Raw genomic sequence first — 12522 nt, forward strand, 5'->3', positions numbered from 1 at the left:
AAGCCTGCAGTCTAATCCTACAGTCTAAGCCTGCAGTCTAAGCCTACAGTCTAAGCCTGCAGTCTAATCCTACAGTCTAAGCCTGCAGTCTAAGCCTACAGTCTAAGCCTGCAGACTAAGCCTGCAGTCTAAGCCTACAGTCTAAGCCTGCAGTCTAAGCCTACAGTCTAAGCCTGCAGTCTAAGCCTGCAGTCTAATCCTACAGTCAAAGCCTGCAGTCTAAGCCTACAGTCTAAGCCTGCAGTCTAAGCCTGCAGTCTAAGCCTGCAGTCTAAGCCTGCAGTCTAAGCCTGCAGTCTAAGCCTGCAGTCTAAGCCTACAGTCTAAGCCTGCAGTCTAAGCCTGCAGTCTAAGCCTACAGTCTAAGCCTGCAGTCTAAGCCTGCAGTCTAAGCCTACAGTCTAAGCCTACAGTCTAAGCCTACAGTCTAAGCCTGCAGTCTAAGCCTGCAGTCTAAGCCTACAGTCAAAGCCTGCAGTCTAAGCCTACAGTCTAAGCCTGCAGTCTAATCCTACAGTCTAAGCCTGCAGTTTAGTCTTCATTCAGGCCTTTGAAAAATTATGATGGAAACAATACATTTTAGCAAGGTGTCTTTGATATATTTATTTTCTTTTTTCTTCATTATTTTATTTGACAGGGACAATGGACAGTCAGAGACTGTCCCAGACTTAGCTAAGAAGCTAAATTTCATCTGCAGTCCCTGGGTCCCTAGATGATACAAGGACAATCAAAAACACAATAAAACAGTTACAATGTAAATCTGATACACATGCATGTACATGCATGTACATAATCTAATTTAAGTAAAAAAGCATAAAATACAACACCAACAAAATTAAAGATAAAATAAAAGATGCACTGTTTAGCATTGGTTCTTAATGATTACATGATTGTTGGGATTTCAGCCATGATTCTAGTTGTTATTTTAAACTAGTGAAGTTAGGGCTTTGTCTGATGCTACTGGGAGTAGAGTATGAGTTGGATTCAAATGTAATACAGTGTTTCTGTGTGTAAAGCCTAAAATGGTGTTTGTAGGCTCAAGTCAATCTATGGTGTAAACTAGTAATTTGTTGTTTGGTAGCCGGCTACTCCTCCGGGTTAATGTGTATATGTAAAAACGTACATCTATACTTACTGTTTTCTGTGGGGGGTGGGGGGAAATGTCCATGGACCACAGTAAGGTCCATGGACCACAGTTTGGGAACCAATGTCCTAGGGTTCCACACTGTTAATCCTGGCCTGACTAAGGGCTAATGTACACCGCCTCCGGAATAGATGCGGTACGACTCCGGTACGGCTGCGAACAGACCAACACTCATGTACATGTAATCTGTATGGACGTATGCGGGATCCGACAAAAATAGAACAGGTGAGTAATTCTTCCGTACAACATGTATCGCCCATCTATTAACATGGGCGAGAGTCGATCCGGCAGTTTTGCCGGATCCGCAACCCAGCTGTACGCATCTGGTGTACATTGCCTGTAAGACATACATTCACCTGCATCTCATTAGATTTACAGCACAGCACCTGAACACTCAAAGCCAAGAGCACAATAAGTAAGGGTTAATGCCCGACGAGGTGTCCATTATCACTTTTTAAGGGACGACGCAGAGGCGTGAACCGGTCCGAGGCGCAGCCAAGGACCGGTTGCCTCCGCGAAGTCCCTTAAAAAGTGATAATGGACACCTCGAAGGGCATTAACCCGCTTATACCATGGTCACTTGCCAAAGAAACAAAACAAGACCATTCATTTATATTTCCATGCATTTTGCAATCAAAATCTAGTTTTCATAACCTTGAATATGAGTTGAGAACCGGCGAGACAAAATAGTCCCCTCGAGATTAAGCTATCATTGGATAAAATGGCTGCTTAGTTTCTTCACCTGGCACAATTCTAGAATCAAGCTAACTAATAATTTCGCCAATCGTAGCCTATGTAACAACATACAAAATAAAACGGCAATGTCTAAGAATGCAACGCCATGTAACTGGGTCGTTTAAACTCGCATTCCAGGGAATTGCGTTAATGTCTGCGGGGTCTTATAAGACGTAAATGGCGCGAGGCAGGAGTAGAGTGAAAACTATCTGCTTTCAGTATGTTGGAGTCCAGGTATGTTTTGTACAAGGACGTCTCTCAGTGTGTTGCCGTTAACTGCCCATTGCGTTGTTTTATTTTTGTTGATCTCATCTATTTCCTCTTGACTTGATTTGTATCAGTGATAAGAGGCAGCGCGCGCTCTCCCAGAGCGCCTGGCTGCTGGTTGCTGCAGGGTGTAAACAGGGGGTTTGACAGTTGACAGCTGAGAGCCCGGTTTCTGTCAGCTGACCAGAACAGAGCCGGCTTCTCTCAGGAGAGGGAATCTCCGAAACGAAAATGAGTTCTTTCTCTCTCTCTCTCTCTCTCTCTCTCTCTCTCTCTCTCTCTCTCTCTCTCTCTCTCTCTCTCTCTCTCTCTCTCTCTCTCTCTCTCTCTCTCTCTCTCTCTCTCTCTCTCTCTCTCTCTCTCTCTCTCTCTCTCTCTCTCTCTCTCTCTCTCTCTCTCTCTCTCTCTCTCTCTCTCTCTCTCTCTCTCTCTCTCTCTCTCTCTCTCTCTCTCTCTGTGTCAAAGGCCGGGCTCGCCCCCGCTCATGCACGTTAAAAAATCTCCGAAACGAAAATCAAAATTGTAAATAAGAGTTATTTTTGATAAACTGAGCACACAGGGGTGATTTAAATACTTACTTTGACCGACTCAATTTTTTTCTCAAGTTCCAAAATTGTCATATTAACCCTTAACGGGGGTATAGAGCTCAAACAGCTCTCTTGATACCACTCTTGAAACTATGGCGCATTGATATGAACGGTGAACAGACCATTTAGCTAGGTGTCCATTATCACTGTACAATATCACTTTTTAATGGACACCTTGCAGCCAATCAGAATCGAGTATTCACCCAGACCATGGTATAACAAGAAATAAACATAAAGGAACATTTTCTCAAAAATAAAGGGTTGGGGCCCTAAGGGATCATTTGGTCCCAGGCAAGATGGGCAAGATACACAGTGGCCCTGCGAAGAGGCTGAGGGTTATTATTCTTTTTTAACCTTTATTTATTCAGGGGAGTCTCACTGAGAGCAATGCTCTCTTTTTCAGGAGCGCCCTGTTCACATCTGCTGGTGCACTGAGCAGCCCCACTGCAGCGGTCGGGGTTAAGGGCCTTGCTCAAGGGCACCTCAGTAGGTGGTTATCGGCTCACTGAGCTCTTGGGCCCCTGGGCCTGGTAGGCCCGTTCAGTAACACATCCCTGGTCCCACTGATGACGTAGGTTGATGACATCATCTCCCGTGCTACAAACGGACATCATCAACCACGCACGCACACACACACACACACACACACACACACACACACACACACACACACACACACACACACACACACACACACACACACACACACACACAGAAATGAGTAAAGAGTTTCCAGTACTGATGCTCTGCAGCTATAACACAACCCTTTTCTGTCAGAATATGAATTGTGATTTACAATGACAATTGATGCAATAATAAATAAATGACTGAACCTGGAGCCCTGTGTGCGTGTTTACTCTTTGAGAGTTAGGCCTACTTTGACATCTATTAGCTTCCTTTCTTGAGGTTCATTTGAGTAAGAACGGTAATAACTTCCTGTAAAGAGGAAGGAAGTGAATGTGTGATCAGAGATGCAGGCTTTGTGCAGACAGCCCTCACACTGACTCTGTCCAAAAGCACAACTTCTACATTCTCAGCCCTCACTCACTCTGTCAGCAGAGTGCTGTTGATTTGGACAAATCATTTCATGAATGATGGATTTGTGATACGGACGCTTCAAATATTGTTCTTCAGTCATCTTTGTGGAGGTTGAAGGACTGCGGCCATGTTGTTGGCAGAAGCTGGATGTGTGTTTGTGGCTTTGCTGTGCCTCTCAGGTATGAAGTGATTGTGTTTATCTCTTGTCAAATAATGATCATTTGTAAAGTGGAGTTGCAGAAGAAGTTGTTGATGTTGATACAACATGACAACATCAGTTAACCTGTACAATGTGGCCCTTAATAGTCTTGGGACTTTTGTCTGTGTTAAGGCTTGTTTTATTGATTTTTGGTATGTTGGCCAATTGAAGAGCACATTTTCAATAAGAGACTTACTTAGAAAATATAAGTCATAATCTGAAGATTTTGCTAATGAAGTAACAAGGTGAACGACCGTAAGTGGTCATTTTGACCACTAGATTCCAAACTCTATAATCTCTCATGATAAATACCAAATTGAGAGATTAATGCAATTACTGTGTTAAGATATATTTTAAAAAGACAAAACAACACCAAAATGTGAAAATATAGACTAAAAAATAGGTCTAGAACCCCTGAGAAATTCAGTGAGGTCAAAATAGCCGCCTATAGTCTTTCTAGGTAAAAATGACATTTTCTTTGCCTTTTGTGTAATTCATATACAAACTATTTTAAATGCCAATACAGACACTTTTAGGAAAAGTCAGCTAGCAGCAGCGTTGCACTTTTTTAATTCAACAAAGTTATTGCACATGTAAATTTCAAAAAGGTCAAAATGACTGCTGTGGTCTTTCTAGTGTTAAAATGAACTTTTTCAAGTGCACTTAATTCACAGCAGGCTATCATCATTCAAATAGCCTATAAAGCCATGATTTTAGATGAAGAAATCTGTCCAGATATTTTGATAATGTCAGCTTCTGTTTCAGGATTGGAACAAGCGAACAGCATCTGTGCCTTGAAGGGCTCATCAGTGGATCTGCCCTGCTCAGTTACACATCCCACTTCAAGCAAGATATGGTATACTGTAGACTGGGAGGGCCAGAAGAATGAGGTCTCTGTAGATGATCGTGTTATGTATGATAAGTCTAAAGAGAGTAACTCCACCCTAACAATCAATGATCTAAGAAAGACTGATTCAAATAAATACTGCTGCAGAGAAGCTACTGACAACTCAGAATGGAATTGGTCCAGTGATATTTCTCTCCTTGTTAGAGGTACAGTGCTTCTTTCTCAGTGATTTATTACTTTGAGAATAATATCAGTACAATTAACAGTCATTTGTTATTCCAGACCTCCAGGTGAAGGTGATTCCTGTCACAGCGACAGAGGGAAAGAGAGTAACACTGATATGTAGCACCAGATGTGATCTGACTGAAAAGCCTCCAGTCTACATGTGGTACAAGAATGGAGTGTTTCTCTATCAGGACTGGTCTCCCTGGTACCAACACCTGGTCAGCAGTGAGGAAGCAGTCAGATACTCCTGTGCTGTCAAAGGCTACGAGCAGCTCAGAGCCCCTGAAGTCTCAGTGGGTCAGTGGTGACATTAGCTCATAACTTCTTTGACATTAGAGAATTATGATAAAGGAACAAGAAAGACATATTTTCTTAAAAATAATAAAAGGGCTGTATATAGCTATGATGAAAAACCTAAATTATGACTAAGAAATATTGTGATAAAATAAATGTTAAATTATGCTCATTAATATAATGCTGTAATGCAATGTATCCCCCCTATAGGTTTCCACTCCAGTACTGTAATGAAGTTCATTAATATAAGAATGTATGTTGTTTCTTTTCCTGCAGATTCTGTCACATCAGCCTGCTTTAGTGTGACCTATGCTGAAGGGAGGATGTGTTCTTCTGAGCAGCCCTGCTCCATCACATATCCCACAGGTTAGAGACTAGCTGTTATCCATCCTGTTCACTCAGTAACTCACACAAGTATTTTAGTGCATTAAATAATCTAGAATGTTTATCAGCCTCTATGGGCAAACAGTAATAATTACATCCACATCAACAGAACTTGACTTCTCCACAAGCCTTTGGCAAAACCCAAAATTAGAACATTTACCTTTTGTTACTGGCACAATTACTTCCTGTCATGTTTTTATAAGCCTGCTTTGCTATTTCACGTTAACACATTGAGTGCCAAGGACGTCTGTGGACGTCCTAAAAAAAAGTAACGAGGAGTGCCAAGGACGTCTGTGGACGTCCTAAAATCATAATTCATATTATTCCATAATTCTGCTGTTTAAGGTCGTACCCAGCCAGTGAGCATGAATCCCTTCAAGGGATCACACGGCGCCACCTTAAACATCGTCACAGGAGCTGCTCCACCCACCTCAGATCCTTTACTTTGTACAGGAGACAGCGGAGAAAGCTGTGATCAAAGTGGAAACCGATGCATGCTTTCTGCCAGAGCCGTATATATTGCTCTGTCTACACTACAGCGGAGAGTGGGCTCGGCTGCATCCGCGCTCACAACTGAGCTCTTATGCTTCTATCTATCTCCACACGATTTCCTAGAAAGCCAGCATCCGAAGCCGAACGGCCAAGCCTTTTCGTTCAGTCGCGTTTGCCAGCGCGCATCATTTCCTTGATGGGCGCTGGGATCTGTCCGGGGCAAAAACGGAGTCGAGAAAACAAACTCTGTGCGTGTGGGAGGAGCCCGCAGCTCAGAGGTGGAGAGGGGGGGGGGGGGGGAGAGGGGTGTGTGGCACACAGGCTGCACAGAAACCACACCACACGCCACCACATCAGAAAACACCAGCCAGAGTCAGTGAATGTGCTCGAAATTAGAGTGCAAAAGGTATTCATAAAAGGGACTATATCTTGGAAAGTTAAAAAAAATGACAGAAAACCCTTGAAAGTGCACTTTTTTGAGAGGCTGTCATTTCATAATGGAACTGTCTAGAAACAAAATTTCTTCTTTGGAAGAAGCAGGAGTGTTCACTGTTTCATTAAAGTCCAGCCCCGTTAATATAGCCATAATAGAAAAAATTCTATAGCTGTTTTCAACTGAATGGAAGTGAATCTGGCACAGGCTCCAGACAATTTTACTGAAGCGCTGTGGCACTCAATGTGTTAAACATCTAATTGAAATTTAAAATTCTAAAAAGAAATTGCCATGTAACTGATGAAAATTCATCATCTCCCAACAGAACTACATGTTGAAGTGACTCGTGTTACCAGAAAGGGAAAGTTTGCCAAACTGACGTAACACCAACTGCACTCTGACTGACCCCAAACCCACCTACACCTGGTTCAAGAATGGACAATTCAAAGACGACGACGTCATCTCTACTTCCAGCTCCTCTGTTGACAGCTTCTCCTGTGCTGTAACAGACCATAAGGATTTACGCTCTCCTGCAGTCTGTGAGTATGAAACAACTCACAGTACTGCATAACTTCTGCTATGAAACCTTTGTTTGATTAGTCTGCAATGTTTAAAAGACAGTAAAAAATCTGATCTGAGGGGTGTCTGGGCAGTAGAGGTAAAAGCACTCTGCTATCACCACAGAGACCCAGGTTCAATGCCTGGTCACGATACTTCCAGGTTGGACAGACGTTCCTACAGACATGGTCGGCCGTGTCTGCGGGAGTGAAGGGGGGAATGAGTCCTGGTCAGCAGGGGCGGACTGGGATCATAATTCAGGCCGGGCATTAGATACCAAGCAGGCCAGGCCGATACGGGCCGACGTGCGTGCCGGCGTCGAAAAATTGGGGCCGTTTGAAGCCCAATTTGGGCTGTTTGAAGCCAGATTTGGGCCATTTGAAGCCCAATTTGGGCCGTTTGAAGCCCAATCTGGGCCGTTTGAAGCCAGATTTGGGCCGTTTCCAATTTGGGCCGTTTGAAGCCCAATTTGGGCCGAGTCCAATTTTACAATGAGATGCACCCACTTTAACCCTGAATAAAGTAATAAAACCACTAGTAAACCAGTAGGCGGCACCTGGCCTGCTGTTCAGTGAGTGGCCTGACTGTGGGCACCAAACATTTTTTTCTTTTTTTTTTAGGCCAGGCCAGGCCACCGGGCATTTGCCCGCAGCCCGACGTGCCCGATTATGCACTCCGTGCCTGCTGGTCAGGTTCGGTATCTTTCCCAAGGAGACTTCGAGGAGGAGCCGAAAATCAAACCACTGACATTCTGATTACAGCTGCAACAATTAATTGATTAATCGATTAGTCGATCGACAGAAAATTAATCGACAACTATTTTGATCATGGATTAATCGTTTTGAGTAACTTTTTAAGAAAAAAGTCAAAATTCTCTGATTCCAGCTTCTTTAAAGTGAATATTTTCTGGTTTCTTTACTCCTCTATGAGAGTAAAGTGAATATCTTTGGGTTGTGGACAAAACAAGACATTTTGAGGAAGTCATCTTCGGCTTTGGAAACGCCATTTTCTGACATTTTATAGACCAAACAACTAATCGATTAATCGAGAAAATAATCAACAGATTAATCGATTATGAAAATAATCATTAGTTGCAGCCCTAATTCTGATTAGTGGATGACGAGCCACAGCCGCCCATTATTATGTGTTTTTCCTTGTCACACCATACTTATGAGATTAATATCATTGCGGAGCACTTCACCAAAAAACAATGCTTTTTTACTGTATTTTGTACATGATATCTCATACATATCCGACAACTGTAGACAGTTTTGCATTCAGTTTGACAGATATTGGCTGAGTTTCCCAACAAAGAAGCTTCTTAAGAGTTAAGAAGCTTCTTAAGGAGTTAAGAAGGCTCCAAAGAAGTGTTTCCCAAACGCCTTCTTAACAGAAGAGAAAAATAAAAAAAATAGAAGGCTCTTAAGAAGCATCTTAACTGGAGCTGTCCACCATCTCGATGTGAGAGGGCCTCTGCGGCCCACTTGATGGCACTCTGAGCCCACCAGTGGGCCACGACCCAGTGGTTGAGAAACACTGTTGTAGAATAACCTAATCATGGTCATGTTAAACTTTATTAAACATTATTTATTTCAGACATGGACTGCAGTTCAAATTGCTTTATATACACAGCATACAACAAAACAGAGAAACACTACAGAATTTAAGCAACCTTGGGTTCTGTGAAAGGTGCTATATAAATCCACAACATTATAAAAGGAATCCATTCTGATTAGAGGAATATAGCCTATGGTAAAACATTTAAAACACAAGTAACCATACATAGAGGGGAGATTTTCAAGTGTTCCCCAATTTTAAACACTAAAGGGTGCATGAAAGAAAGGAAAAAGGGAAAAACACAAGAGGAACAGTGGACACAAGTATCTCCTTTTGCCTGACGCGGCTGGATCTGCCAGTGTTTTGTCATTAAGAAGGTGTTAAGAATGCCCCAGACCCTTCTTACAAAACCTTCTTAACGAAAGATCATCTTAGCGCTAAGAAGCTTTTGGGAAACGCAGCCTTCTTAACGGAAGATAATTGGAAGATAATTTTAGGCTAAGAAGCAATCGGGAAACACGTTGGCTTCGTTGGCTTCTTAGGGGAGCCTTAAGAAGGGTCAAAGAAGCTTCTTAGCGCTAAGAAGCTTTTGGGAAACGCATGCCTTCGTAAAGAAGCAATTGGGAAATGCGTTTGCTTCTTAAGGAGGCCTTAAGAAGGGTTAAATTAGCTTCTTAGCGCAAAGAAGCTTTTGGGAAACCCAGCCATTGAGAGTTGATTTGAGTTAGGTTATGGACGAGTGATGTCATGGATCTGTAAGAGTAGCCTACAGATCCAATGGTTCTGTTCCGATGAGATCACTGGTCCACAACTTACCTCAAGACAATTATCAATAACTGTCAAAGTAAATTAATGTCTGCAAACTGAGTTTGCAGATTTGTTTTTATGTGTGTTTTTGGATATGTGTGAGATCATGTACAAAATAAGATTTTTTTTGGTGAAGTGCTATAGATTTAACTATTGTTTTGTTTTATAAAGATATTAGCAGGTTAGGGTGGAGAGTGTGCGCATCTGCATGTGTTATGCTCTCCAGGAAAAACTCCTCACTCCCTCCTCCGTCCACAGGGGGTCTGGGTACTGTGAGCACATCTGGAATTGGCAATGGCAGAATTGGAAAAAACAATGGGGTGAATAAAACAAGGATTTGGGGCATCCTGGTGGCTCTGTGGTTAAGGCACATACTATATTAACTGTGACATCCTGCGTTCAAGTCCAGCCCTTTGTCACATGTCATTTCCCCTTCCTGTTCTCTTCACAGATTATCGAATGCAAGTATTATATTTAAAAGTGATATTCAATCATTCAAAGTGAGATTTCACTTTTAGTCTTTCATCTATATTTCAGGAGAATCTGTGCGCTGGAAGGCTCTTCAGTGGACATTTCTAGTGATTACTCATATCCCAGTGACCAGCAGTCCAAGCCTAAATTAGGTTATAGTATAAGGAAACCTGGCATGGTGCTTAGTGAAAGTCTGATAGAAGATGCACGTCATGTGTATCATGACAACATGGAGAACCACCACATCCTCAGAATCACAAACCTGACAAAAAGTGACTCAGCAGAATACACATTCAAATTCCTAATAGATGACCGGGAAAAGCAAAAATCTGGTGCTCCTGGAGTCACTTTAATTGTGACAGGTAAGTCTTCATTTTTGTTGTGTCATTTTATCTTCTAATGAGCATCATTTCCTGATGGGGGCTCATTGTGAGCCTTTCTGTGAATTCTAGACTCATCTGTGATTTCAATCATGAAATAAGAACATCCTTCCATAATTTTCTCCTGATTGAAATATTATATCTTTAACACTGAGTGATCAGTCTAACCATCTCTCAGCCCTGAAGGTTCAGGTGACTCCATCTGCTGTGGTGACAGAGGGCCAGACAGTAACACTGACCTGTAGCACCAGCTGTCCTCTGGCTGACAACACCACCTATATCTGGTACTACAACAGACGACCTCTGACCTCACCAGAGAGCCAGCACAAACACCTGGTTCTGGACCCAGGCAGCAGGCAGCATGCAGGAACCTACTCCTGTGGTGTCACAACCCTCCAACACATCAACTCCCCTGAAGATACGCTCACTGTCACAGGTGAGTACGGCTTTAAGATATTTGATGAGGAGTGTTTAGGTGTTACAGGTATAGGTTATTTTGCATTTGAACTTCACAATTGTTCCTTATTACGGTATCACATTAAGAATCACAAACATATTACATCACTTACACAATAACAACATATTTCTTTCTGACTGGTGGATATTTTATTAACATCTGTATAAAGCTAATATCAAGCCAGACCCTTCAAAAAGTGAGTCCTCTGGTGAAACAGTATGTAGCAGGTCAGTGACATTGACTTGCAGCAATGATGTTAAGTATATCTGTTTCAAGAAGACTGGAAATCAAGATCTTAAATCTATTATTACCTTTGCTGAAGATGAATGCATGCAGGTAGATGCTCCACCACTGGAATAATGTGAGAAATACAGTAAATGGGACAGATTAGATTTGGTATTGTATGGAAGTGATTTGTAGATCAATCAGGCATCTACAGTCTTTCTGGAGTCCAAGTGACAGAAATCTGTTCTAGTGATGGACAACTTTACGCTTTAACATCAATAAATTAACTTAAAAAGAAAATCCACCTAATTCACATTTCATTGGATCACAGACACAGGGACATGGACGTGGACATGGACAATAGCAGCAGCTGCAGGAACCGCTGCTGTTCTCCTGGCTGTCATACTCCTCTCTGTCTTCCTGTGGATGAGGTGAGCTGTGCTCTGTTTCAGAACAATGACATTCAATCTCTTGTCTAAAATGTATTCATTAATTTAGTCATGCATTCATTCATTCATTTGTTACACTAATCAGAAGAAAGAGGACCTCCACTCAACCCCCTGGACCTGGGACAACAGGCAACTCTGTGCAGGTTAAGTACAGTAATTAAACAAGTCCATTGCAAAAATATAAACATTGTTTAGGAAATGTTACACCTTTTCTCCCTTGCTCTTATTTCTTAAATTGGTCTGTCATAAATATCTTACTAGTGCCACAGAAATATATTTTCCTTTATTTGTATGGTCACTGCAGTTATATATATATATATATATATATATATATATATATATATATATATATATATATATATATATATATATATATATATATATATATATATATTCATATTCTATGTTCTCTACCCATCAGTCAAACCAGCCTGGTCATGTATATGACACCATCTCAGCTGTAGGCCAGAGCCCCATCCTTGCTGCACAGAGCAAACCAACAGAGCAGCCTGAGCTTCACTACTACAGCAGCATCCCCTTCTCTGAGAACAAGGAGGATCCTCTCTACTCCCTCATCCAATTGGCTCAGCCCCAGAGACAGGAGGAGGATCCTCTCTACTCCCTCATCCAATTGGCTCAGCCCCAGAGACAGGAGGAGGATCCTCTCTACTCCCTCATCCAATTGGCTCAGCCCCAGAGACAGGAGGAGGATCCTCTCGACTCTGCCGGCCAATCAGCTCAGCCCCAGAGACAGGAGGCGGATCCTCTCGACTCTGCCATCCAATCAGCTCAGCCCCAGAGACAGGAGGAGGTCCAGGATGCTGCTGTCAACTTCAACAGACCCAACAGTGATGCTGGGTGAGCACTGAGCAGCTCTTGTCATTACAACTGGCTCAAAATGTCAAACTTTGAAAAGCCGTGATTGCTACACTGCTGGTCTGATTTTGATTAAACTTGGCCGGTGGAGTGCCAG

The 12522-nt window shown here is 42.4% G+C and overlaps 1 protein-coding gene across 1 annotated transcript in view; it reads left to right on the plus strand.

The window, feature by feature from the left end:
* Positions 1–12522, plus strand: part of LOC310771162 (uncharacterized protein) — a 29358-nt gene that overhangs the window by 12306 nt on the left and 4530 nt on the right. Inside the window, exons 3-5 of the mRNA XM_083663823.1 lie at positions 11432–11531; positions 11635–11692; positions 11971–12407. Of these exons, the coding sequence (XP_083519949.1) occupies positions 11432–11531; positions 11635–11692; positions 11971–12407 (595 nt within the window). The remainder of the gene's footprint in view (positions 1–11431; positions 11532–11634; positions 11693–11970; positions 12408–12522) is intronic.

This window comes from Poromitra crassiceps (assembly GCF_964638095.1).
Source record: "Poromitra crassiceps genome assembly, contig: HAP1_SCAFFOLD_382, whole genome shotgun sequence".
Classification (NCBI taxonomy): domain Eukaryota; kingdom Metazoa; phylum Chordata; class Actinopteri; order Beryciformes; family Melamphaidae; genus Poromitra; species Poromitra crassiceps.